This window comes from Scyliorhinus torazame, chromosome 13 (genome assembly GCF_047496885.1).
Source record: "Scyliorhinus torazame isolate Kashiwa2021f chromosome 13, sScyTor2.1, whole genome shotgun sequence".
NCBI classification, from domain to species: Eukaryota; Metazoa; Chordata; class Chondrichthyes; order Carcharhiniformes; family Scyliorhinidae; genus Scyliorhinus; species Scyliorhinus torazame.
The window spans coordinates 35,320,598-35,346,200 of record NC_092719.1 but is presented as its reverse complement, the minus strand read 5'-3'; the positions used below and the strand labels follow the sequence as shown (position 1 = coordinate 35,346,200).

General features: G+C 55.2%; 1 protein-coding gene across 2 annotated transcripts in view; it reads right to left on the bottom strand.

The window, feature by feature from the left end:
- fbxl13 (F-box and leucine-rich repeat protein 13) overlaps positions 1-25,603 on the bottom strand; it is a 444,736-nt gene that overhangs the window by 106,023 nt on the left and 313,110 nt on the right. For both annotated transcript variants that reach the window (XM_072471330.1, XM_072471332.1), the window contains exons 15-16: positions 18,066-18,186; positions 17,791-17,953 (exon numbers count right to left, since the gene is read on the bottom strand). In XM_072471330.1, the coding sequence (XP_072327431.1) occupies positions 17,791-17,953; positions 18,066-18,186 (284 nt within the window). The remainder of the gene's footprint in view (positions 1-17,790; positions 17,954-18,065; positions 18,187-25,603) is intronic.

Here is a 25,603-nt window from a genome sequence, read left to right as displayed (position 1 = left end):
ATGATCAGCAGGACCATGATGCGAACCTTGAAAAGTTCCTCCAGACTGCCCGAGCCCTCAACCTGACATATAACAAGGAAAAATGCGTTTTCCATACAACCCGACTAGCCATCCTCGGCTACGTCGTAGAAAACGGGGTCCTAGGTCCCGTCCCCGACTGCATGCATGCAAGACCTTAAGGAACTTCCCCCTCTCCCATAGCCTCAAGGCCCTCAAACGGTGCTTGGGGCTTTTCTCCTATTACGCCCAGTGGGTCCCCAAATATGCGGACAAAGTCCGCCCACTCATAAAGACCACGGCATTTCCCCTGACGGTCAGCCTTCAGCCATATCAAGGCCGACATCATCAAGGCTGCTATGCACGGTACTCTTTCCAGGTAGAGAGCGATGCATCAGACATCACCCTGGCTGCTACCCTCAACCAGGCGGGCAGGCCAGTAGCTTTCTTCTCCCAGACACTCACCGCCTACGAGATTCAGCACTCTGCAGTCGAAAAGGAGGCACAAGCCATTGTGGAGGCCGTGCGGCACTGGAGGCACTACCTAGCCGGTAGGAAGTTCACCCTCTTTACCGACCAACGGTCGGTAGCCTTCGTGTTTGTTTGTTTTTTTTTATAAATGTTTTATTGAAAATTTTTTCCCAAACAACAATTTTTCCCCTCTTACAAAGCAAACGCAACAATAACAATACAGAAATTTTAAACAATACACAAGTAACAAAACCCCTTTCTCTTTGACCTAAACTAAACCCCCCCCCCCTCCCCCCCCCCCCCCCCCCGCCCCTCCCCCTGGGTTGCTGCTGCTGGTCACCTGTCTTCCCTCTAACGTTCCCCTAGGTAGTCGAGAAATGGCTGCCACCGCCTGGTGAACCCTTGAGCCGATCCTCTCAGGGCAAACTTTATCTGCTCCAGTTTAATGAACCCCGCCATATCATTTACCCAGGCCTCCAGTCCGGGGGGTTTCGCCTCCTTCCACATGAGTAGGATCCTGCGCCGGGCTACTAGGGACGCAAAGGCCACAACGTCGGCCTCTTTCGCCTCCTGCACTCCCGGCTCTTCCGCAACTCCAAATAGAGCTAACCCCCAGCCTGGTTTGACCCGGGCCTTCACCACCCGCGAAATCACTCCCGTCACTCCCTTCCAATACCCTTCCAGTGCCGGGCATGCCCAAAATATATGTGCATGGTTTGCCGGGCTCCCGCCACACCTCCCACATTTGTCCTCCACTCCAAAGAACCTGCTCAATCTTGCTCCCGTTATGTGTGCTCTATGTAGCACCTTAAATTGAATCAGGCTAAGCCTGGCGCATGAGGAAGAGGAATTTACCCTGCTTAGGGCATCAGCCCACATACCCTCCTCTATCTCCTCCCCTAGTTCTTCTTCCCACTTTCCTTTTAGTTCGCCCACCGACTCCTCCCCCTCTTCCCTCATCTCTCGGTAAATCTCTGACACCTTGCCCTCTCCGACCCACACCCCTGAAAGCACCCTGTCCTGTATCCCCTGTGTCGGGAGCAATGGAAATTCCCTCACCTGTTGTCTAGTAAATGCCCTCACCTGCATATATCTCAAGAAATTTCCCCGGGGCAACTTATACTTTTCCTCCAATGCTCGCAAAAGTCCCATCTATAAATAAATCTCCCACCCTCCTAATTCCCAACTGGAACCAGCTCTGAAATCCTCCATCCATTCTTCCTGGGGCGAACCTATGGTTGTTCCTGATTGGGGACCCCACCAGGGCTCCCCGCACCCCTCTCTGTCGCCTCCACTGTCCCCAGATATTCAATGTTGCCGCCACCACCGGGTTCGTGGTAAACTTTTTAGGTGAGATCGGTAGCGGCGCCGTCACCAGCGCCTCTAAACTCGTCCCTTTACAGGACTTTCTCTCCAGTCTTTCCCACGCCGCTCCCTCACCCTCCATCATCCATTTACGTATCATTGCCACATTGGCGGCCCAATAGTAATCGCCCAAGTTCGGTAGTGCCAATCCTCCTCTGTCCCTACTATGCTGAAGGAACCCCCTCCTTACTCTCGGAACTTTCCCTGCCCACACGAAGCTCGTGATGCTCCTGTCTATTTTATTAAAAAAGGTCTTAGTGATTAGTATAGGGAGACATTGAAATACAAATAAGAACCTCGGGAGGACCATCATCTTAATTGCTTGCACCCTGCCCGCCAGCGATAGAGGCTGCATGTCCCACCTCTTGAAGTCCTCCTCCATTTGTTCTACCAACCGTGTCAGATTAAGTCTGTGCAAGGTTCCCCAGCTCCTAGCGATCTGAATCCCCAGGTATCGGAAATTTCTTTCCACTTTCCTTAGAGGCAAGCCTTCTATCTCTCTACTCTGGTCCCCTGGATGTATCACAAATAATTCACTCTTCCCCATGTTTAGCCTATACCCCGAGAAATCCCCGAACCCCCTCAAAATTCGCATAACCTCTATCATTCCCCCCGCTGGGTCCGACACGTATAACAATAGGTCATCCGCATATAACGAGACTCGGTGTTCTTCTCCCCCTCTAATCACCCCTCTCCATTTCCTGGAGTCTCTCAACGCCATGGCCAGAGGTTCAATTGCCAACGCGAACAACAATGGAGACAGCGGGCATCCCTGTCTTGTTCCCCTATATAGTCGGAAATACTCCGATCTATGTCGACCTGTAACTACGCTTGCCGTTGGAGCCCCATTAAGAAGTCTAACCCAGCTAATAAACCCGTTCCCAAACCCAAACCTCCTTAACACTTCCCATAAATACTCCCACTCCACCCTATCAAATGCCTTCTCTGCGTCCATTGCCGCCACTATCTCTGCCTCCCCCTCCACTGGGGGCATCATTATCACCCCTAATAGTCGTCGCACGTTAACATTCAGTTGTCTCCCTTTTACGAACCCTGTCTGGTCTTCGTGCACCACCCCGGGACACAGTCCTCTATCCTCGATGCCAGTACCTTTGCCAACAATTTGGCGTCCACGTTCAACAATGAAATGGGTCTATAGGACCCGCACTGCAACGGATCTTTATCCCTCTTCAAAATTAACGATATCGTCGCCTCCGACATCGTCGGGGGTAGAGTCCCCCCTTTCCTGGCCTCATTGAACGTCCTCACCATCAACGGGGCCAACAAGTCCACATATTTTCTGTAATACTCCACCGGGAACCCGTCTGGTCCTGGGGCCTTCCCTGCTTGCATGCTTCCCAGTCCCTTAATAACCTCGTCCACCCCAATCGGTGCCCCCAGGCCTACCACCCCCCGCTCCTCCACTTTCGGGAACCTCAATTGGTCCAGGAACTGCCGCATCCCCTCCTCTCCCTCTGGGGGTTGAGACCTATACAGTTCCTCATAGAAGGTCTTGAACACCTCATTTATCTTTCCTGCCCTTCGCACCGTGTCTCCCCTTTTGTCTCTAATTCCTCCTATCTCCCTTGCTGCTGCCCTCTTTCGCAATTGATGAGCCAACAGGCGACTCGCCTTTTCCCCATATTCATACCTCCTCCCCTGTGCCTTCCTCCACAGTACCTCCGCCTTTCTGGTGGTCAGAAGGTCAAATTCCGTCTGGAGTCGTCTCCTCTCCCTGTACAATTCCTCCTCCGGGGTCTCTGCAAATTCCCTATCCACCCTTAAAATCTCCCCCAGTAATCTTTCCCTTTCCTTGGCCTCTGTTTTCCTTTTGTGGGCCCCAATGGAGATCAGCTCTCCTCTGACCACCGCTTTTAGTGCTTCCCATTCCACTCCCACAGGGACCTCGCCGTCGTCATTGACCTCCAGGTATCTCTCAATACACCCCCGCACTCTTGCACACACTCCCTCATCCGCCATCAGTCCCACATCTAATCGCCAGAGTGTTCTCTGCTCCCTTTCCTCTCCTAATTCCAGGTCCACCCAATGTGGGGCATGATCCGAAACCGCTATGGCTGAGTACTCAGCTTCTTCCACCCTAGAGATCAACGACCTTCCCAAAACAAAAAAATCTATCCGGGAGTACACTTCATGGACATGGGAGAAGAAGGAAAACTCCCTAGCCCTAGGTCTAAGAAATCGCCATGGATCCACTCCCCCCATTTGGTCCATAAACCCCTTAAGTACCTTGGCCGCTGCCGGCCTTCTTCCGGTCCTTGAGCTGGATCTATCTAGCCCCGGGTCCAGCACCGTATTAAAGTCCCCTCCTAAAATCAAGTTTCCTACCTCCAGGTCCGGTATACGCCCCAGCATCCGTCTCATAAATCCCGCATCGTCCCAGTTTGGGGCATACACGTTAACCAACACGACCTCCATTCCCTCCAGCCTGCCACTCACCATTACATATCTACCTCCGCTATCTGCTACGATGTTCTTTGCTTCAAATGCGACCTGTTTCCCCACCAAAATGGCCACCCCTCTATTCTTTGCGTCCAGTCCTGAGTGGAACACCTGTCCCACCCATCCTTTCCTTAACCTAACTTGGTCCGCCACCTTTAGGTGCATCTCTTGGAGCATAACCACGTCTGCCCTTAGTCCTTTCAAATGCGCGAGCACTCTGGCCCTTTTTATCGGTCCGTTCAGGCCCCTCACGTTCCACGTGATCAGCCTCACTAGGGGGCTACCTGCCCCCCTCCCGTGTCGACTAGCCATTACCTTCTCTAGGCCAGTCCCATATCCCGCCTCCGCGCTCCCGCTCGCTCCCCCAGCGTCGCACACCATCCCCGCCCACCCACTCTTTAGCCATTTCCTTTTGGATTTCCGCAGCAGCAACCCAGTTGTCCCCCCCCCCCCCCCCCCTCCCTCCCCCCTCCCCGCTAGATCTCTTTCTAGCATGATTGCTCCCCCCATATTACTTCCGTAAGTCAGCTGACTTCAACTGACCCCGGCTACTCCTGCTCACTCCTCGACCCCCCCGTGTGGGGAACTCCCATCCGCCTTGCGCCTGTCTTCCCGCCTTATTCTTTCTGGCGCGGGAACATCCCTTTACCTGACCCGCCTCTTATGGCGCAGCTCCCTTTCCCCTCCCCCTCCCCTTCCCCATTCTCCAACTATGTCCCGTCTTTCCCCCCTCACCGGCGCCCACATTTCCCCAATGTCTCCCCCCTTCCCTGTTTACTTCTCAATTAACTTCCACCGTAACATTAACAATAACATTTCCTGCAGCATCAGTCCCTCAGTTCCGATCCAATTTCTCTTCTTTGATGAAGGTCCATGCTTCCTCCGCCGCCTCGAAATAATGGTGTCTCTCCTGATACGTGACCCATAGTCTTGCCGGCTGCAGCATCCCGAACTTCACCTTCCTTTTATGCAACACCTCTTTGGCTCGGTTGAAGCTCGCCCTCCTTCTCGCCACCTCCGCACTCCAATCCTGGTATACCCGTACCACTGCATTCTCCCATCTGCTACTCCGCACCTTTTTAGCCCATCTCAGGACCTCTTCTCTATCCTTAAGGCGGTAAAATCGCACGATTATCGCCCTGGGTGGTTCTCCCACTTTTGGTCTTCTCGCCGGAATCCGATTTGCCCACTCCACCTCCAAGGGGCCCGTAGGGGCCTCAGCACCCATCAGTGAGCTCAGCATCGTACTTGCGTACGCTCCACAGTCCACTCCTTCCACACCCTCAAGGAGACCCAGTATCCGAAGGTTCTTCCTTCGCGCTCCATTTTCTAGGGCTTCGATCCTTTCAGTACACTTTTTATGAAGTGCCTCGTGCATCTGTGTCTTAACCGCCAGGCCCAGGATCTCGTCCTCAATATCTGTCACCTTCTGCTCCACCACACGGAGCTCTGTCTCCTGGGTCTTTAATGTCTCCTTGAGCCCCTCAATTGCCTGTAGCAACGGGGTCAGCACCTCCCTCTTCAGCAGCTCCACGCACCGTCTCACAATTTCATGCTCAGGCCCCCATGTCGCCTGCGCTTTCTCCGCCGCCATCTTGTACTTCTCTCTTTCTGACCCTTTGGTCGACGATTCCTCGCGCTGCAGCCGCCGCCGCCGGTTTTTTCCTCCTTCGTTTGGGGGGGACTCCCTTCTCACACGCCCCACACCGGGTTGCGTCGTCGAAAAATTCCCAGTTGGGGCTCTTAAAAGAGCCCGAAGGTCCGTCGGAGCTGGAGCCGCCGAAGCGTGCGGCTAGCTAGGCATCACCGCAACCGGAAGTCCCTTCAGTGGCCTTGATGAGGTCTTTTCACAGTTGTTCCCTCTGCTGCTAGAATTCACTTTTGATACAGACCCTCAGGTCAGCTTGCAGCTTTAAGCTTGCCCTTCCCCCGCCTGCATGCTGGAAGAGGCCCTGTTTATCCTGCAGTTGCAGCCAAATCTTTTACTGTTTCTGCGTGTGTCTGGCAACCAAGAGACATACCCTTCCTGGGGGACACTGTCGGGGGAATATTGCAGCCTTCTTCCCACACCGGGAAATGTCAAACAAATGCCGTGGGGGCCCTGTAAAAGAGCCCAAAAGTCCGTTCCAAGCAGGAGCTGCCGAATATGCGACCTAGCTCTGCATAGCCGCACCTGGAAGTCGCCTTCGTGTTTGATAACGCACAAATTTAAAATGATAAAATCTTGAGGTGGAGGATCGAACTCTCCACCTACATGTACGATATCAAGTATCGTCCAGGGGAGCTCAACGAGCCCCCAGATGCACTGTCCCGCGGCACGTGCACCAACGCACAAGAGAATCGCCTGCAGGCCATCCACAATGACCTCTGTCACCGGGGGTTACCCGGCTCGCCCACTTTATCAAGTCCCGCAACATACCTTACTCCACCAAGGAGGTCAAGACTATGACCAGGGTTTGCCAGATCTGCGCATAGTGCAAACCGCACTTCTACCGGCCAGACAAGGCTCACCTTGTAAAGGCCTCGGGGCCCTTTGAGCGACTAAGCGTGAACTTCAAAGGTCCCCTCCCATCCACCAACCGCACTACCTACCTCCTAACCGTCATCGACGAGTTCCCCCGCTTCCCATTCGCCGTCCCCTGTCCCGACATGACCTCGGCCACTGTGATTAAGGCACTGCACAGCATCTTCACCGTTTGGTTTCCCCGCTTATATCCACAGCGACCAGGGTACATCGTTCATGAGTGATAAGCTTTGTCAGTATCTGCTCAGCAAGGGCATCGCCTCAAGCAGAACGACCAGTTATAACCCGCGGGGAAACGGGCAGGTGGAGAGGGAGAACATGACAGTTTGGAAGGCTGTCCTCCTGGCCCTACGGTCAAGAAGTCTCCCAACCACCCGCTGGCAGGAGGTCCTGCCCGATGCCCTACACTCCATTAGGTCGCTCCTCTGCACGGCCACAAAAGAGACCCCTCACAACCGCTTGTTTGTCTTCCCCAGGAAGTCCACCTCCAGGTTCTCGCTTCCACCTTGGCTGACGACTCCGGGACCTGTTCTTCTCCGGAGGCAAGCGAGGAGCCATAAAATGGACCCCCTGGTCAAGAGGGTCCGACTACTACATGCGAACCCCCGATACACCTACGTCGAGCACCCCAACGGCAGGTAAGACACGGTTTCCCTCTGGGATCTGGCACCCGCTGGTTTCCCCCTCTCATGGTTTCCCTGCGGGACCTGGCACCCACTGATGCCCCCCCCCCCGGGTTCCCCTCTCCGTCGGTGGACACCGACCGCGCGCGCAGCGCCCCCCTCCACACTCCCCGTCGGTGCCGGCACCGCTACCCCCAGCCCCAGCTATCCCCCCTGTGCCCCAATCCCCTACCCCGACCCAGACAAAAGCTCCGACCACCTCCGACCCTCATCTAAGATGTCCGTGTCCGCCGCGCCACTGCCCGAGCTGAGGAGGTCGATGAGGACGATCAGGCCGCCGAAACGAATAGACTTGTGATTCCACTTCACCCCCGCCGGACTTTGCATTTTTTTAAACAGAGGGTGAATGTGATGAATGGTTACTGTGTTACTGTACCCTTATCATCATGTAAGGTGATGTCCCCTTTAAGACCGGGCTTGGAACCCTTGGTGACTCTGCCTCCGGCTCCGCCCACCAGGGTGTCGTATATAAGGGGCCGCTCTGTAGGCGGCACCCAGTAAGCACCCGTCTCGGCATCAGGCTAGTTCTCAGCCGGGGGTGTAGGCGACCGTCAGCGAGAGCGCAAGCTTTTTGGTTGCCGCGAGGTCGAGCGTGGTCCCTTCTAAAAGGCGTTGGCGGATGTAATCTGACCTCCGTAACGAAAGCGACCCTCATAAGCAAGTTTGAGTGTTCTGTGGCCGTGACGGCCTGACAGTCACAGTCTCTGACTAGGGGAATTAGAGCACGCCAGAAGTCTTCGACTGACTCACCAGGGAGTTGACTGTGCGTGGAGCGGATGTGTCTGGCGTAAAGCGTGTTAGTCCGCTGAGCGTAGTTTTCTTTCAATAGCGCCATGGCTTCGTCATAGTTCGGCGCGTCCTGGATAAGCGGAAAGACGTTGGAGCTCAGCCGCGTGTAGAGGATATGAATCTTCTGAGCTTCCGGAATTGGGTCTGGTGCAGACCTGATGTAAGCTTCGAAACAGGCTAGCCAATGTTCAAAGTCCTTTTTGGCGTTGCCTGATTGCGGATCCAGCTGCAGGCGATCCGGCTTGATGCGGAGGTCCATCTTCTGAAAACGTTAGTGTAATAAATTGATGCACGATCAATTACACAAAGACGAGAGTTGAATGCAACTGGGGCTTTATTACACTGAGATATGTGGCCTCCTTCAGCAGCTGTTGAAATGGCTGCTGTACGGGAGCACACATATTTATACTCCGCCTACTGGGCTGAGCCAGCAGGCAGGGAACGACCCCCGTACCTGTACTACAGGGCCTTAACACAAATCACTTAATATATACATCAGTGGTGACTACCACAGTGGGTACACCCATACAGCCGATGTCACTCTGCAGAACCATGGGTGGTCAGTGGGGTGTGCAGCAAGATGGCTGCATTGCAGGCTGTGGCAATGGCCGCTGTGGCAATGGCAGTCCGTGCCTGGACACTGCCCGAGGCCTGTGGGGGGTTACCCCGGCCCCACGGCCTGTCCCCTGGTCACACCACTCCGTTTCCCACCCCCTCTGGCCCTGGCAGGGCCCCTCGCCCGCAGCCAACCCGACCAGTGTCAGGACCTGCAGCCCACAGTCGCGCCTCTGCATGTCCTACCTCCTCTTTCTCCCTCATCAGCCATGGCGATTTTTAAAAGCACCAGTAAACCTCGCCGTCGGGAACTTCCCCCAGTGGAGGCAGAGGATTGCAGAGGCCCTTGTGAATACCGCTAATGATATGCAAATGGCATTTACTGTACTTGTGGAGTGGAATGCATTGATGCCGTGTCAAGGCACTGGGGAATTGCAATTTGGCGTGAACCCGGCGCCCGCCACGATTTTGGCGTCACAGCTAATTCTCTGTCCAATCGCGTTTCGTGATTCTGCCGTTGGCCGATGGAGAGTCCCGCTCCCCAGCTCTCACTCACAAAAAAAAAGGAATTATGCCAAAAGCTTAAGTCAATGATTCAAGGAAAAAAGAGCCCTTGAAATTGCATCCAGGTTATACGTTTGGTTTCTCAGCACTTGTCTGAGAAACAATCGATGGTTCTTGCGCTACTTTTCAGGCAGATTCCGAGGACAATTGCAGTCAGTCATTTCAGAACACAAAGTGATTTCAGAGTAACTTCTGTTCACTTCTTTGCCTAAGCAGATGATCCTTGTTTTCCCCCCGTGGGAGCAAAAGAAACCTACCAGCCTTTAAACATAGTTTTCAAGACCTGGTTTATTTCAAAGCCATAAACCACCATGTGACACTTTTATAAACAGTTCAGTTGTGATAAGAGGTTTCCAACTACTTTAAAGCTCTTAATTATCTGTTCTTGTAAAATGCTGCCTTTTTCAGGAACAGCAGCAACCCTTTCAGTGACAGTGGGCTGGATTCTCCGCTCCCTGACGCTGAAATCGCGTTTGGCAACGGCAATATCGGGGGCGGTGCCGGTTTTCGAATTCTCCGCCCTCTGAATCCAAATATCCACATCCTCAGGCCATTGCCTGAGGCCCGCCCCACGATGCTCTGATTCCGACCGGCCGAGTTCCCAACGGCATGGGACTGGTGTGGTCTCACCCGTCGTGAACTTAGCGTGGCGGTTGCGGGCTCGGTCTGGCGCCGCACAGTCAGGAGAGGGCCGATCCGCGGGCAGGGTGGGCTCTATTCGGGGCTGGGGGCACTGTGGTCAGGCGGTCCAGGGCGCGCGAGTGGTCAAAGTCGGAGCATTACTTTTGCGGTCCGGGTCCGCCGGCTGATTCCGCCATGAAGCACAGCGCGGCCGCTGCCATGCACATGAGCGGCCGCAGAACCGGAAATGCTCAGGGCCATATCGGCAATTGGAGCTGCAAGGTGTACGCTGCCTCTCTGCTAGCCCCCAGCAAAACGGCAAATCGGTGGCTGTTTTGTGCCAGTTTTCCTGGCGTAAACATCACCATTTTCACGCCGGAGTGGGGACCTAGTTTCCCAAACGGGAATCCAGCCCAGTGTATTTTGAAAAAACATAGGGCTGGAATCTCCGCTGTCAGTTTTCTCCGTTGCGACGGCAGCCCAGGGATTTCCTGACGGCGTGGGGTTGCCCACAATGGGAAACCCCATTGGCTGGCTGACAAGACGGAGAATCCCAGGGGCGCACCGCACTAGAAATCTGGTGCGGAGGGACAGAGAATCCCGCCCATAAATTCTTCCAAAATGTTATTAGTCCTCAAAGATAGTCCTTAAAGATGAACCATTTTCCGTGATTAAAACATTCATGATGTGGTAGTCACCACTGTTGTATTGTATATATGGGTATTACAGTAAGGCCCCAGTACTGCAGGTATGGGGGTAGATCCTGTCATAATATCCCCTCATGTATATAATGAGATGCAGACAGGCAGTGATTGACACATAGGATGACCAGTAAGCATACAACACAGCACAGCCAATCACCAGGCAGGACACTACCACTATAAAGCCAGAGGGCACTAGGTTTCCCGCTCTCTCAGGACCCAGCTACTGAGACAGTCAGAGTCCACGAGCTAGCAAGCACAAACACCATGCGGTAGCTAGTAAGTCTGGTCAGGCTACTACAAGGTCACTAGTCAGATCAGTATAGTGTCGACCCACAGCTGAATATGTACAGCAGTTCATCTAGTTGAATAAAACGATGTTGGATCTTCTCCTGTGTTAGACGTCTGTTTCTAACTTCCCTGCATTGAGTGCAGTCCACATCGAACCAACCTGCCTAACACATCATGGTACCAGAGTGATATTGATCTTGACGGACCTACCTCAAGTGAATCAGCATCAACCAGAAAGCAGCCATCCAGCGAAATGGAAAACATCCAGCCTCCTCTGCAACTCCGCATCTACGGCAACCTCGGCGCCAACTGGAAAATGTTCAAGCAAAAGTTCCTCTTGTACATCGAGGCCTCCGACCTCGAGGCAGCATCGGATGCCAGGAAGATCGCGCTATTTCTCTCCACTGCGGGGGACCACGCCATCCATATCTATAATTTGCTTACGTTCGCCGACGTCGAAGACAAAACGATATTCAAAACAGTCCTGCTGAGGTTCGACAGCCACTGCGACATTGAGGTGAATGCGAGCTTTGAACTGTACATCTGCCAGCAGAGGCTTCAGGGTAAGGATGAACCTTTTCAGTCCTTCTTGACCCATCTCCGCATCCTAGCGCAGTCATGTAACTATGACTCGATGGCTGATTCCATGATCCGGGATCAGATCGTTTTCGGGGTCCACTCTGACTCCCTGCGGCAGCAGCTCCTTAAAATCAAACAGTTGACCCTCTCTGTCGCTATCGAGACGTGTGTTGTCCATGAGCATGCCAAGAATCGTTACTCCCACATCAGGGCGGCAGAAACTGCAAAGCATGCCTCCCACGCGGCAGAAAGGGTGCAGGCCATTGCACAGATGCAGGGCCTGAGCATCGAGGAGAGTGGCCGTTTCGCACGCTTTTCTCAGATCCCTGCGCATGCGCGCCACGACCGAGTGGACGACGAGACCGAAAACCCACCTGCGCAGGTGCGTACGTCGGCCGATCGCACTGCGCATGTACGATGGCGCACGGATCGCGCTGACGTCAGCGTCATGACGTGTCCGAATTATGGCTCCGCCCACTTAAAGCGGTAATATCCGGCAAGAGGATGTCTCCAATGTGGCAAGCTTGGCCACTACGCAGCCCTCTGCAGATCCGCTCCACCGCTCAGCAGCCAGCGATCCCAGCTGTGCACGTTCAATACAATAAGGCATGCCAGATTCTGATCCCGACAGCCCAATGGACCCTGATGCTGACTGCCTCAAGTCTCCATATCGGGTGGGCATCATAACCACACATGAGCTGGTCTCCACTACACCTGCGCAACGCATCTCGATCCTCAGTGTGGATACCGCCGACGAGTGGTGTGCTGTCCTCACAGTTAACAAGGCTTGCATCCGATTTAAACTGGACACCGGCACGTCTGCGAACCTCATCTCACAATCCGACCTCGACACCATCCGGGCCCGACCAAGCATTCTTCCACCGGCCTGCCAGCTCCTTGACTACAATGGCAATGCCATAGCTGCCAATGGCTCGTGTCAACTAGGCGTATCCAACAAGGCGATCAAGGCAACGTTACGATTTGAAATCGTCAGGCCTGACAGGGCATCCCTGCTCGGTGCTCGCGCCTGCAAGCTCCTGAACCTGGTTCAGCGAGTCCACACCATGTCATTGTCACCAGCGACGGCCTCGCCCGATGGAAATTTGCAAGCCGACATAGACGACATTATCACGCAGTAACACAGTGTATTCGATGGAATGGGCACGCTCCCGTACCGATACAAAATACTGCTCAAGCCGAACGCCACCCCTCTAATCCATGCACCACGCCGGGTGACGGCGCCCCTCAAGGATCGTCTAAAAAAGCAACTACAGGACCTCCAAGACCAGGGCATCATCTCGAAGGTCACGGAGCCAACAGACTGGGTCAGCTCCATGGTATGCGTAAAGAAGCCATCAGGGGAGCTCCGCATTTGCATTGATCCCAAGGATCTAAACCGTAACATCATGCGGGAGCATTACCCGATCCCGAAGCGTGAAGAGTTAACCAGTGAGATGGCACATGCCAAATTCGTCACTAAGATGGACGTGCCCCGGGGTTTTTGGCAAATACAGCTGGACACATCCAGTCGCAAGCTGTGCACGTTCAACACCCTGTTCGGCCGCTACTGTTACAACCGCATGCCTTTCGGTATCATATCTGCCTCCGAAGTGTTTCATCGCATCATGGAGCAGATGATGGAGGGCATCGAGGGGGTACGAGTATACATGAACGACGTGATCACCTGGTCCACAACGCCCCAGGAACACATTGCTCGCCTCAAGCAGGTCTTCCAGCGAATTCATGAACATGATCTCCAGATCAACAGGGCTAAGTGCTCATTTGGTCAATCTGATATAAAGTTTCTAGGCGACCACATCTCGCGGCAGGGTGTGCGGCCTGACGCCGACAAGGTCTTGGCGATCAACGCCATGAAGACCACGGAGGACAAGAAGGCGGTCCTCCGCTTTCTCGGATTGGTCAATTTACTCGGGAAATTCATTCCCAATATGGCATCCCACACCACGGCCCTCCGCCATCTCGTCAAGAAGTCAACGGAATTCCAGTGGCTGCCCACACATGAAGCGGAATGGCGTGAGCTGAAGGCAAAGCTCACCACAGCCCCAGTTCTAGCGTTCTTCGACCCCACCAAGGAAACCAAGATATCAACTGATGCAAGCCAGGAAGGCATTGGGGCGGTACTCCTCCAGCGAGATGACTCCTCGTCTTGGGCTCCAGCGGCATATGCCTCCAGGGCCATGACGCCCACTGAGCAATGGTATGCCCATTGAGTGCAGTCCACATCGAACCAACCTGCCTAACACATCAGATCCCTGCCTGCTGGCTCCGCCCAGGAGGCGGAGTATAAATGTGTGTGCTCTCCGAACAGCAGCCATTTCGTAAGCTGCTCCAGGAGGCCACACATCTCTGTGTAATAATGCCTCGATTACATTCTACTCTCATCTCGTCGTAATTGATAGTGCATCACATGACAATGCTTAAATGATGTTGACCCTTCAGCTAGATGCAAAATATCCTATGGCACAATTTTGAAGCAGACCAGGGACTTCATTATTTATCCCTTACCCAACATCATAGAACAGATTATCTGGCAACTATCACATTGTTTGTGAGAGTTTGCCGTGCATAAACTGGCTGACATATTTCCTGCAATGCAACAGTGATTACACTTCAGAAGTAATTAATTGGCTGTAAAGTGCTTTAGGACAGTCTGTGATCATGAAAAGCACTATATAAAATACAAGGTTTTCTTTCTTAATGAAAAGAAAATATAACACACAACCTGCTCGGTACAAGTGCAAGATGAAGGTAAGCCCAAAGCATTCTAGTGCTGATTTTGTGTCAATATTTAAAGCAGGTTTTTTTTACTGCCAGCGAAGTTTAATGATTTCTTCATTTTAGACTAGACTCCTAGATGGCCCACGAAACTTTGTTACCAAAATAACTTCGCTGAGGCCAGCATTCTATCGATAACTCCCTTTATTAACGTACGGCTGCTGCCATACAACACTTGCGTCCCAGTTCAGGGACCTACGAAGATGCTGGCCCATGTCGGAACTGTGGGTTTAAACTCCCGCCAGAATGGGCCGAAGTTTGTGGCGTGGGTCCAGCTTGTATAAGGAGCCTATGGCGAGTGTGCGCACGAATAATATGAATTCAGAGTACTTTGTATTGCACCAGGGTATGAGGCAGGGATGCCCCATGTCCCCCCCCTTCTGTTTGCACACGGCTGTAGAGCCCTTGCCACTGCGATGAGGAGCTCGGGTCTGTGGAATGGGATAGTGAGGGGAATGGGGTGTGGAACATCATGTGTCCTTATATGCTGATGACTTGTTGTATATTTTGGAGCTGAGCTCTTCAGTGGGGAGCATAATGGTGTTATTTCAGAGATTTGAGGGGACAAATTGAATTAAGGAAATGTGAGTACTTTATGGTCTCCTCTCGGGAGTAGGAGCGGAGATGGGGGGGTTGCTATTTTGTCTGGCAGCATCTCACTTTAGATATTTCGAGATGCAGGTGGCCTGGGATTAGGCAGGTCTCTGGAAGTTCAACTTCACTAGCTTGGTGGGGAGGGTGAAGGCTGACTTGCTGAGGTGGGACAATCTTCCTCTGTTGTTGGCGGGCTGGGTACAGGCAGTAAAGATGAATATTTTGCTGTGAGTCTTGTTTCTGTTTCAGTACCTGCCGGTCTTTTTGCCCAAGGTGTTTTTTAGAGAGGGGAAGGTGGCTAGGATTAGGAAGATGATATTGCAGTGGTGATTAGGCCTCTCAAATTTAATGTATTACTACTGGGCGGCGAATGCAGATAGGATTCAGGGATGGAATAGGGAGGTAGGGGCTTTGTGGGTGAGGATGGAGGCGGGCTCTTGTAGGGGTTGGGGCTGCGGGCGCTGGCAACGGCACCGCTCTCGATGACTCCAGGGAAGTATTTGGTGATCCAGTGGTGGTGGCCATGCTGAAGATTTGGTGGCAGTTCAGGAACATTTTAGGTTGGGAGCTGGGTTGGGGGGGAATGCCAATTAGGGGGAATCATGGGTTCAAGCTGGGGAGGATGGATGCACAGGTTCCGGGGATGGGAAGAGAGAGGGATCAAGGAAATGAAGGATATGTTTCTGGGAAGGTGATTTGCTAGTTTGGAGGAGCTTAGAGAGACGTTTGGGCTGGCGTGGAGCAAATGTTTCAGGTATATGCGGTTGCGGGACTTTGCGAGGAAGGTCTTCCCAACCCTCTGATAGCACCACCCTCGTTGTTGTTGGAGCTATATATTGCCCTAGCTCATATCCCTGCAGTACCCCACAAGTCACTGCCTACCAATCGGAAAAAGACCCATTTTTTGCGGTAGCATTGTGGATAGCACAATTGCTTCACAGCTCCAGGGTCCCAGGTTAGATTCCTGGCTTGGGTCACTGTCTGTGCGGAGTCTGCCCATCCTCCTCGTGTGTGCGTGGGTTTCCTCCGGGTGCTACGGTTTCCTCTCACAGTCCAAAGATGTGCAGGTTAGGTGGATTGGCCATGATAAAATGCCCTTAGTGTCCAAAATTGCCCTTAGTGTTGGATGGGGTTACTGGGACAGGGTGGAGGTGTTGACCTTGGGTAGGGTGCTCTTTCCAAGAGCTGGTGCAAACTCGATGGGCTGAGTGACCTCCTTCTGCACTCTAAATTCTATGATAATCTATTCCAAGTTTTTACTTCCTATCTGTTAACCAGCTTTCTATCTATCTCAAGACGCTACCCATAATCCCATGTGGTCTGGACATTAACATGCATACAATTCAATAACACCATTATTTGTTATTTCCATCAATCCGGACCCTGAAAATTTTGGGATATTTCTAATTTTACTTATTTTTATATTTCTCCGTCCTCTAATCTCATAGCAACAGGAAGATAGTGTGGCTGGGAAAAGCAGAATTAAGAGTTTCATATTCTTGGGGCATTGGGACAGGTTGTGGGAGGGATTAGGGTACCATACAAAATGCATGAAGATGAAAGCTCTTGCTGAGAGGTTAACTGGTACAGGTTTTAAACCAACTTGGCAGTGGTGGGGTGGAAAGGAGCAGAGATAAGTTTTAAATCATTTTATGCTGACCTGAGAGGACAGACAGGGCTTTGATTTAAATAATGCAGCCACTATCTCTGCAGTCAACTCATTCAAACTCGAGGATGCAGGCCATCAATTCCTAGAGACTTCTTAGCTTTTAGTCCCACTATCTTAGTGTTTAATAAGTAATAACCATACTGATGGTTTTGCCAAGTTCGTAATAGACATAGACATAGAATTTATAGTGCAGAAGGAGGCTATTCGGCCCATCGAGTCTGCACCGGCCCTTGGAAAGAGTATCCTACCTAAGCCCACACCTCCACCCTATCCCCGTAACCCAATAACTCCACCTAGCCTTTCTTGGATACTAAGGGCAATTTAGCGTGGCCAATCCACCTGACTTGCACATCTTTGGACTGTGGGAGGAAACCGGGGCACCGGAGGAAACCCACGCAGACATGGGGAGAACGTGCAGACTCCGCACAGACAGTGACCCAAGCCGGGAATCAAACCTGGGACCCTGGAGCTGTGACGCAACTGTGCTAACCACTGTGCTACCGTGCCGCCCCCAAAATGCTGTGTGCCATGAAATTATGACTATGTATTTTGATACAACATTACAATGCAGTCTGTTAACTCATTCTGCCTCCATCCATGCATTACGCATAGCTGTTCTGGTACCAATAGATCATTTTCAGCCTCAGAGGAGATCTGCTCTTTTCTGCATCTCCTTGAAAAGCACTTCTCGGTAGATATCTTTAAATAATATAGATCTCACTGTTCTCTCCTGAATGATTTTTGAAGTACACCATGCAGATCCCCTTTAAATGACAGCAGCTTTCAAGAGCGCCAACTGTGTTGGATATCCAGCCTTGTAAGCAACAAAATTGATTCCTCATCTGTCTAAACCTGCAATGAGAACTCAAAGGATATGCATTAATTAGCTAATTATGCAAGATCAGCAACCGAGGAAAAATGCAAATGGTACTGTCATAGTTGAGAATGTGCTGGCACTGGAAAGTCTAACCTATATAAACTCTCTCATATCAATAGGTACCCATGGTTCTTGCTCTTTAGCACACAGTACACGTAAAAGACAATGATAAAAAAATATTATTTTATGGATAGAAAGACAGAATTTAGTAGTTATTGGTAAGACATAAATGATGTTTTAAAATATTATTTTACCTTATACAGTCTGAAAAATTTAACACAACGACATTTTTCAGTGTCGAAAGAGATTTCAAGCTGGAATCTGTAATCCTCGGGCAGTCGGACACATAGATGTGATTCAAGTTTGGGCAAGTTTTGCTGATGATTTTGAAAGATGCATCACTGATATGTTGATTACCTATAGTGGCAGAACAGCAGAGTTAAATTCCAAGGTACACCTTTTCTGATACCTAAACAAACAATTGGTATGACATTTTAATGCATGCAAGAAATTGCAAAATTTCTCAAACCTTCAATCTTAATCTTGCCAATCCTCTTTCCATGGACAAGAGCTTTAATAGCAGCATCAGATACGTGAGGAGAGGCAAGAAACGAAATTGTAGTAAGGTTGTAATAGTAAGTAACCATGGCCTTTAAGAAAACATAATAAGTTATTCAGCACTATTGTTTTGGGTTTCTAAATGGAAAAAAAAATACTTTATCTGAACAGGTGGTGTAAAAAATGCAGTGTTTGGAAGATTTTACTTCTCAGTAATTTTTCTAGGTATTACCCCTTTTTCTCAAATGTTACTTTCTTAAATTGTGATTCTATTGCTCAGAGGATCTTCATTCATTAGAAAAACAGAGCAATCTAGCCCATCCCCATAGAGATGAATAGATCTGCTTTGACAATGTGAGCACAGTAAGAAGTCTTACAACAGGTTAAAGTTCAACAGGGTTGTTTAGAAACACTAGCTTTCGGAGCACAGCTCCTTCCTCAGAAAAAGAAGAAGAAGAAAGAAAGAAGAAAATCGCTTATTGTCACAAGTAGGCTTCAATGAAGTTACTGTGAAAAGCTCCTAGTCACCACATTCCGGCGCCTGTTCGGGAAGGCTGTAACGGGAATTGAACCGTGCTGCTGGCCTGCCTTGGTCGGCTTTCAAAGCCAGCGATTTAGCCCTGTGCTAAACAGCCACAGCCCCAGCCCCATCAGGTGAATCTATTTTTTTTTGTTCCTGGTTGTTGAGTTGTCGGTACACTTCTTTGCAGTAGTCCGTTCTGTTCAGTATGACGGTGGCCCCTCCTTTGTCTGCTGGTTTGATGACGATGTTGTGGTTGGTCTTGAGAGCACGGATGGTGTTGCGTTGTGCTTGGGTGACGTTCGGCGCTGTCTTGTGAATGCGACTGATGAATCTGGCATTGACCCGACTCCTGACAGTTCAGCATACATGTCGAGTCTAGGGCAGCGGCCTTCCAGAGGGACTGTGTGGAATTTGCACGTTCTCCGCGTGTCTGCATGGGTTTCCTCTGGGTGCTCCGGTTTCCTCCCACAGTCCACAGACGTGCAGATTAGATGGATTGGCCATGCTAAACTGCCCCTTCGTGCTCTTTCGGGAGGTTGGTGCAGACCTGATGGACCAAATGGCCTCCTTCTGCACGATAGGGTTTCTATTATTTTATGAATGCCCAAAAAACTACTGCAAAAAGTAATTCTTAAATACAGAAATCACCATTCTGCCTTATTAAACTAATAAGTTCCGCTGTTCTCAGCTATCTGGCAGCAACAGCTGTACCTCATAACTCTCAGTCTAATATACCCTAAGCGCATTGAGAGAGTGAAGGACAAAGACTTAGAGCTATAGCTCCACTCGCTCTCATAATTTATGATTTTAGTCGCAAGGACAGGAAATGAATAGATTTTTGGGATAGAAAAGCAGCAGAATTATTTTCCACTCTAATTTGCCTAAGAAATTATCTGAACTTGCAACAAAACAATGGAACTTTCAGAAAATAGTGACTTATTGCTGAATTAAAGAACCCATACAAAGCTGAAGCAGTACAGAACGGTTTTATTTTTTGGCACACTTAACTTTTCCTTGACATAACATTTCCAGGATTCCTACAGCTCAAAATCAATTCTAACCTAGTAACATACAATTCTAATTTCTAAAACTGATCCTCAAGTAGTGCCTATTAGAAACCACAGAATAAGCCACAGTAAAGCACTTCTAGGAACTCATAATGCTGATTAAAAATTACAATGTTAAAGAAAAATAAAACAAAAATTGGTGTAATATTTCAGACATAGGGTGGAATTCTCCATTTGAGAGATTATTATAATATTTTAAATGCATTTTATTACAAACATGTATCAAAACAGGTTACAGCAAATAAACACCCGGGAAACATACTTCCCAGCAATCAACGGTCGTCTGTACAACCTTTTCCCCTTTTTCACCCTCCCCCCCCCTCCCCCTCACGACGAACAGCTCCTCAAACACGGTCACAAACATCCCCCACCTTTTCTCAAACTCATCTGCTGAGCCCCTTAACACATACTTTATTTCTCCAACTGCAGGAAGTTTTACAGGTCATCCAACCAAGCTGCCATCCCCAGTGGCAATGTCGACAGCCATTCCAATAAAATTTGCCATGGAAAATCAGAGAGGCGAAGGCCATGACATCGGCATTCCTCCTCTCCATGAGCTCCAGCGTCTCTGAAAACCCCAAAGATTGCCACCAAAGGGTCCGGGTTCACCTCCCTCCCCCCCCCAACTATCCTGGCTAGGTCCGCAAACACTCCCGCCCAGAACCTTTCCAATTTTTCACAACCCCAAAACAATGGCATGTGATTCACTGGCCACCATCCACATCTCTCACACTCATCTGCTACCCCCTGGAAGAACCCGTTAGTTTTTGCTCCAGTCTTATGCACCCTGTGTACCAGCTTAAACTGTATCAGGCTCATCCTTGCACAAGAGGAGGTTCCGTTTACCCTGCACAGTGCTTCACTCCATACTCCCCAATTAATCTCCCCTCCTAATTCCCCTTCCCACTTCTCCTTGATCTTCACCAGCTGTTCGCCTCCCTGCTCCTCCAGCCACTTTTATATATCCTCAATTCTGGGGATATATTCCCCGGTGCTGCCGGGGATGGTAGTGCCGGCGATCGAGGGTGCCGGGTATAGGGGATGCCGGGGATCGGGGATGGGAGTGCCGTGGATGGGAGTGCCGTGGGTGGGAGTGCCGTGGGTGGGAGTGCCGTGGGTGGGAGTGCCGTGGGTGGGAGTGCCGTGGGTGGGAGAGCCGGGGCTGGGAGAGCCGGGGCTGGGTGTGCCGGGGCTGGGTGTGCCGGGGCTGGGTGTGCCGGGGATGGCAGTGCCGGGGATGGCAGTGCCGGGGAGGGTATCGGATGTGCCCGAGACGGGGGTGCCCGGGATGGTGTGCTCAGGATGTGGGTGCCGGGGATGGTGGTGCCGGGGATGGGACACCGGGGATGGGGGTGCCAGATGAGAAGAGGGCCGGGGATCGGGGGTGCCGGGGATTGTGGTGCAGGGGATGGGAGCGCCAGGGAGGAGAGGGCCGGGGATCGGGGGTGCCGGGGATCGGGGGTGCCGGGGATCGGGGGTGCCGGGGATCGGGGGTGCCGGGGATCGGGGGTGCCGGGGATCGGGGGTGCCGGGGATGGGGGTGCCCGGGATGGGGGTGCCCGGGATGGGGGTGCCCGGGATGGGGGTGCCAGGAATGAGAGGGCCGGGGATGGGAGTGCTGGGGATGGGAGTGCCGGGGACGGGAGTGCCAGGGAGGGTATCGGATGTGCCCGGGATGGGGGTGCTCGGGATGGGGTGCTCAGGATGTAGGTGCCGGTGATGGGGTTGCCGGGGATGGGGGTGCCAAGGATGGAACGCCGGGGATGGGGTGACGGGAATGAGAGGGCCGGGGATGGGAGTGCCGGGGATCGGGGGTGCCGGGGGTGGGGGTGCTGGCGATCGGGGGTGCCGAGTATAGGGGATGCCGGGGATCGGGGATGCCGGGGATGTGAGTGCCGGGGATGTGAGTGCCGGGGATGTGAGTGCCGGGGATGGGAGTGCCGGGGATGGGAGTGCCGGGGATGGGAGTGCCGGGGATGGGAGTGCCCTGGGTAGGAGTGCCGGGGATGGGTGTGCTGGGGATGGGAGCTCCGGGGATGGATGTGCCGGGTATCGGGGCGCCGGGGATGGGAGCTCCGGGGATGGATGTGCCGGGTATCGGGGCGCCGGGGATGGGGGCGCCGGGGATGGGGGCGCCGGGGATCGGGGGCGCCGGGGATCGGGGGCGCCGGGGATCGGGGGCGCCGGGGATCGGGGGTGCCGGGGAGCCGGGGATCGGGGGCGCCGGGGATCGGGGGCGCCGGGGATCGGGGGCGCCGGGGATCGGGGGCGCCGGGGATCGGGGGTGCCGGGGATCGGGGGTGCCGGGGATCGGGGGTGCCGGGGATCGGAGGTGCCGGGGTATTGGGTGTGCCCTGGATGGGGGTGCCGGGGTAGGAGTGCCGGGGATGGGTGTGCTGGGGATGGGAGCTCCGGGGATGGATGTGCCGGGTATCGGGGCGCCGGGGATGGGAGCTCCGGGGATGGATGTGCCGGGTATCGGGGCGCCGGGGATGGGGGCGCCGGGGATGGGTGTGCCGGGGATGGCAGTGCCGGGGATGGCAGTGCCGGGGAGGGTATCGGATGTGCCCGAGATGGGGGTGCCCGGGATGGTGTGCTCAGGATGTGGGTGCCGGGGATGGTGGTGCCGTGGATGGGAGAGCCGTGGATGGGAGAGCCGGGGCTGGGTGTGCCGGGGCTGGGTGTGCCGGGGCTGGGTGTGCCGGGGATGGCAGTGCCGGGGATGGCAGTGCCGGGGAGGGTATCGGATGTGCCCGAGACGGGGGTGCCCGGGATGGTGTGCTCAGGATGTGGGTGCCGGGGATGGTGGTGCCGGGGATGGGACACCGGGGATGGGGGTGCCAGATGAGAAGAGGGCCGGGGATCGGGGGTGCCGGGGATTGTGGTGCAGGGGATGGGAGCGCCAGGGAGGAGAGGGCCGGGGATCGGGGGTGCCGGGGATCGGGGGTGCCGGGGATCGGGGGTGCTGGGGATCGGGGGTACCGGGGATCGGGGGTGCCGGGGATGGGGGTGCCCGGGATGGGGGTGCCCGGGATGGGGGTGCCCGGGATGGGGGTGCCCGGGATGGGGGTGCCCGGGATGGGGGTGCCAGGAATGAGAGGGCCGGGGATGGGAGTGCTGGGGATGGGAGTGCCGGGGACGGGAGTGCCAGGGAGGGTATCGGATGTGCCCGGGATGGGGGTGCTCGGGATGGGGTGCTCAGGATGTAGGTGCCGGTGATGGGGTTGCCGGGGATGGGGGTGCCAAGGATGGAACGCCGGGGATGGGGTGACGGGAATGAGAGGGCCGGGGATGGGAGTGCCGGGGATCGGGGGTGCCGGGGGTGGGGGTGCTGGCGATCGGGGGTGCCGAGTATAGGGGATGCCGGGGATCGGGGATGCCGGGGATGGGAGTGCCGGGGATGGGAGTGCCGGGGATGGGAGTGCCCTGGGTAGGAGTGCCGGGGATGGGTGTGCTGGGGATGGGAGCTCCGGGGATGGATGTGCCGGGTATCGGGGCGCCGGGGATGGGAGCTCCGGGGATGGATGTGCCGGGTATCGGGGCGCCGGGGATGGGGGCGCCGGGGATGGGGGCGCCGGGGATGGGGCGCCGGGGATCGGGGGCGCCGGGGATCGGGGGCGCCGGGGATCGGGGGCGCCGGGGATCGGGGGCGCCGGGGATCGGGGGCGCCGGGGATCGGGGGCGCCGGGGATCGTGGGCGCCGGGGATCGTGGGCGCCGGGGATCGTGGGCGCCGGGGATCGTGGGCGCCGGGGATCGGGGGCGCCGGGGATCGGGGGCGCCGGGGATCGGGGGTGCCGGGGATCGGAGGTGCCGGGGTATTGGGTGTGCCCTGGATGGGGGTGCCGGGGTAGGAGTGCCGGGGATGGGTGTGCTGGGGATGGGAGCTCCGGGGATGGATGTGCCGGGTATCGGGGCGCCGGGGATGGGAGCTCCGGGGATGGATGTGCCGGGTATCGGGGCGCCGGGGATCGGGGGCGCCGGGGATCGGGGGCGCCGGGGATCGGGGGCGCCGGGGATCGGGGGCGCCGGGGATCGGGGGCGCCGGGGATCGGGGGCGCCGGGGATCGGGGGCGCCGGGGATCGGGGGCGCCGGGGATCGGGGGCGCCGGGGATCGGGGGCGCCGGGGATCGGGGGCGCCGGGGATCGGGGGCGCCGGGGATCGGGGGCGCCGGGGATCGGGGGCGCCGGGGATCGGGGGCGCCGGGGATCGGGGGCGCCGGGGGATTGGGTGTGCCCTGGATGGGGGTGCCGGGGACAGTGGTGCAGGGGATGGGAGTGCCGGGTATAGGGGATGCCGGGTATAGGGGATGCCGGGTATAGGGGATGCCGGGTATAGGGGATGCCGGGTATAGGGGATGCCGGGTATAGGGGATGCCGGGTATAGGGGATGCCGGGGATGGGAGTGCCGGGGATGGGGGTGCCGGGGATGGGGGTGCCGGGGATGGGGGTGCCGGGGATGGGGGTGCCAGGGATGGGGGTGCCAGGGATGGGGGTGCCGGGGATGGGGGTGCCGGGGATGGGGGTGCCAAGGATGGAACGCCGGTGATGGGGTGACGGGAATGAGAGGGCCGGGGATGGGAGTGCCGGGGATGGGTGTGCCGGGGAGGGTATTGGATGTGCCCGGGACGGGGGTGCCCGGGATGGTTTTGCTCAGGATGTGGGTGCCGGGGATGGTGGTGCCGGGGATGGGACACCGGGGATGCCGGTGATTGTGGTGCAGGGGATGGGAGCGCCGGGGACGGGGGCGCCGGGGCCGGGGGCGCCGGGGACGGGGGCGCCGGGGACGGGAGCGCCCGGGACGGGAGCGCCGGGGACGGGATCGGATGTGCCCGGGATGGGGTGCTCAGGATGGGGTGCTGGGGATGGTGTTGCCGGGGATGGGATTGCCGGGGATCAGGGGTGCTGAGGATGGGATTGCCGGGAATGGGAGTGCTGGGATGGGGGTGCCCGAGGATGGTGGTGCCGGGGATGGTGGTGCCGGGGATGGTGGTGCCGGGGATGGTGGTGCCGGGGAGGGTATCGGGTGTGCCCGGGATAGGGGTGCCCGGGATGGGGATGGGAGTGCCAGGGATCGGGGGTGCCGGGGATGGGGGTGCAGAGGATGGAAGTGCCGGAGATGGGAGTGCCGGGGATCGGGGGTGCCCGGATGGGTGTGCAGGTGATGCCCGGGACAGGAGGAGAGTGCCGGGGATCGGGGGTGCCGGGGATCGGGGGTGCCCGGGATGGGAGTGCTGGGGATCGGGGGTGCTGGGGATCGGGGGTGCCGGGGATCGGAAGTGCCGGGGATCAGGGGTGCCGGGGATCAGGGCTGCCAGGGATCGGGGCTGCCAGGGATCGGGGCTGCCAGGGGTGCCGGGGATCGGGGGTGCCGGGGATCGGGGGTGCCGGGGATGGAAGTGCCGGGGAGGGGATTGTGGATGCCCGGGATATGAGTGGCGGTGTTGGAGTGGATAGGGGTTGCCTGGCGAGGTGCCAGCTGGCAGCAGTTGCGACCATGCAGCCCATGGCGCCTGGCTGCCGAGGGGGGTAAGGGCAATGATGACATTTCGTCTACCCCCACCCCCTGCAGACCTAATGTTTGGGCATCACCCAGCGACGTTGGCCGCCGTAGCGGGAGCTGCCCTTCTACATGTTGCCCTATGGGAGCTGAAGCAGGGACGTGCCGAGGAGGTGGTGGAGGCGCCCGATGAGGCCCCGTGTACACCGGCGCCCTCGTCATACCAGGACCTCACGGACCGGGCATGCAGGAGGAGACCCAGGATGAGCCAGGATATCTGCCACCTGATGGCACACCAAGCACCGCGTGGGACTTTGGGTGGATACCCCCTCCCGGTGGCCGTCAAGATGGATGGTGGCCCTCAACGTCTACACCACGGGGTCGTTCCAGGCGCCGAGTGGGACTTGTCCGGTATCTCC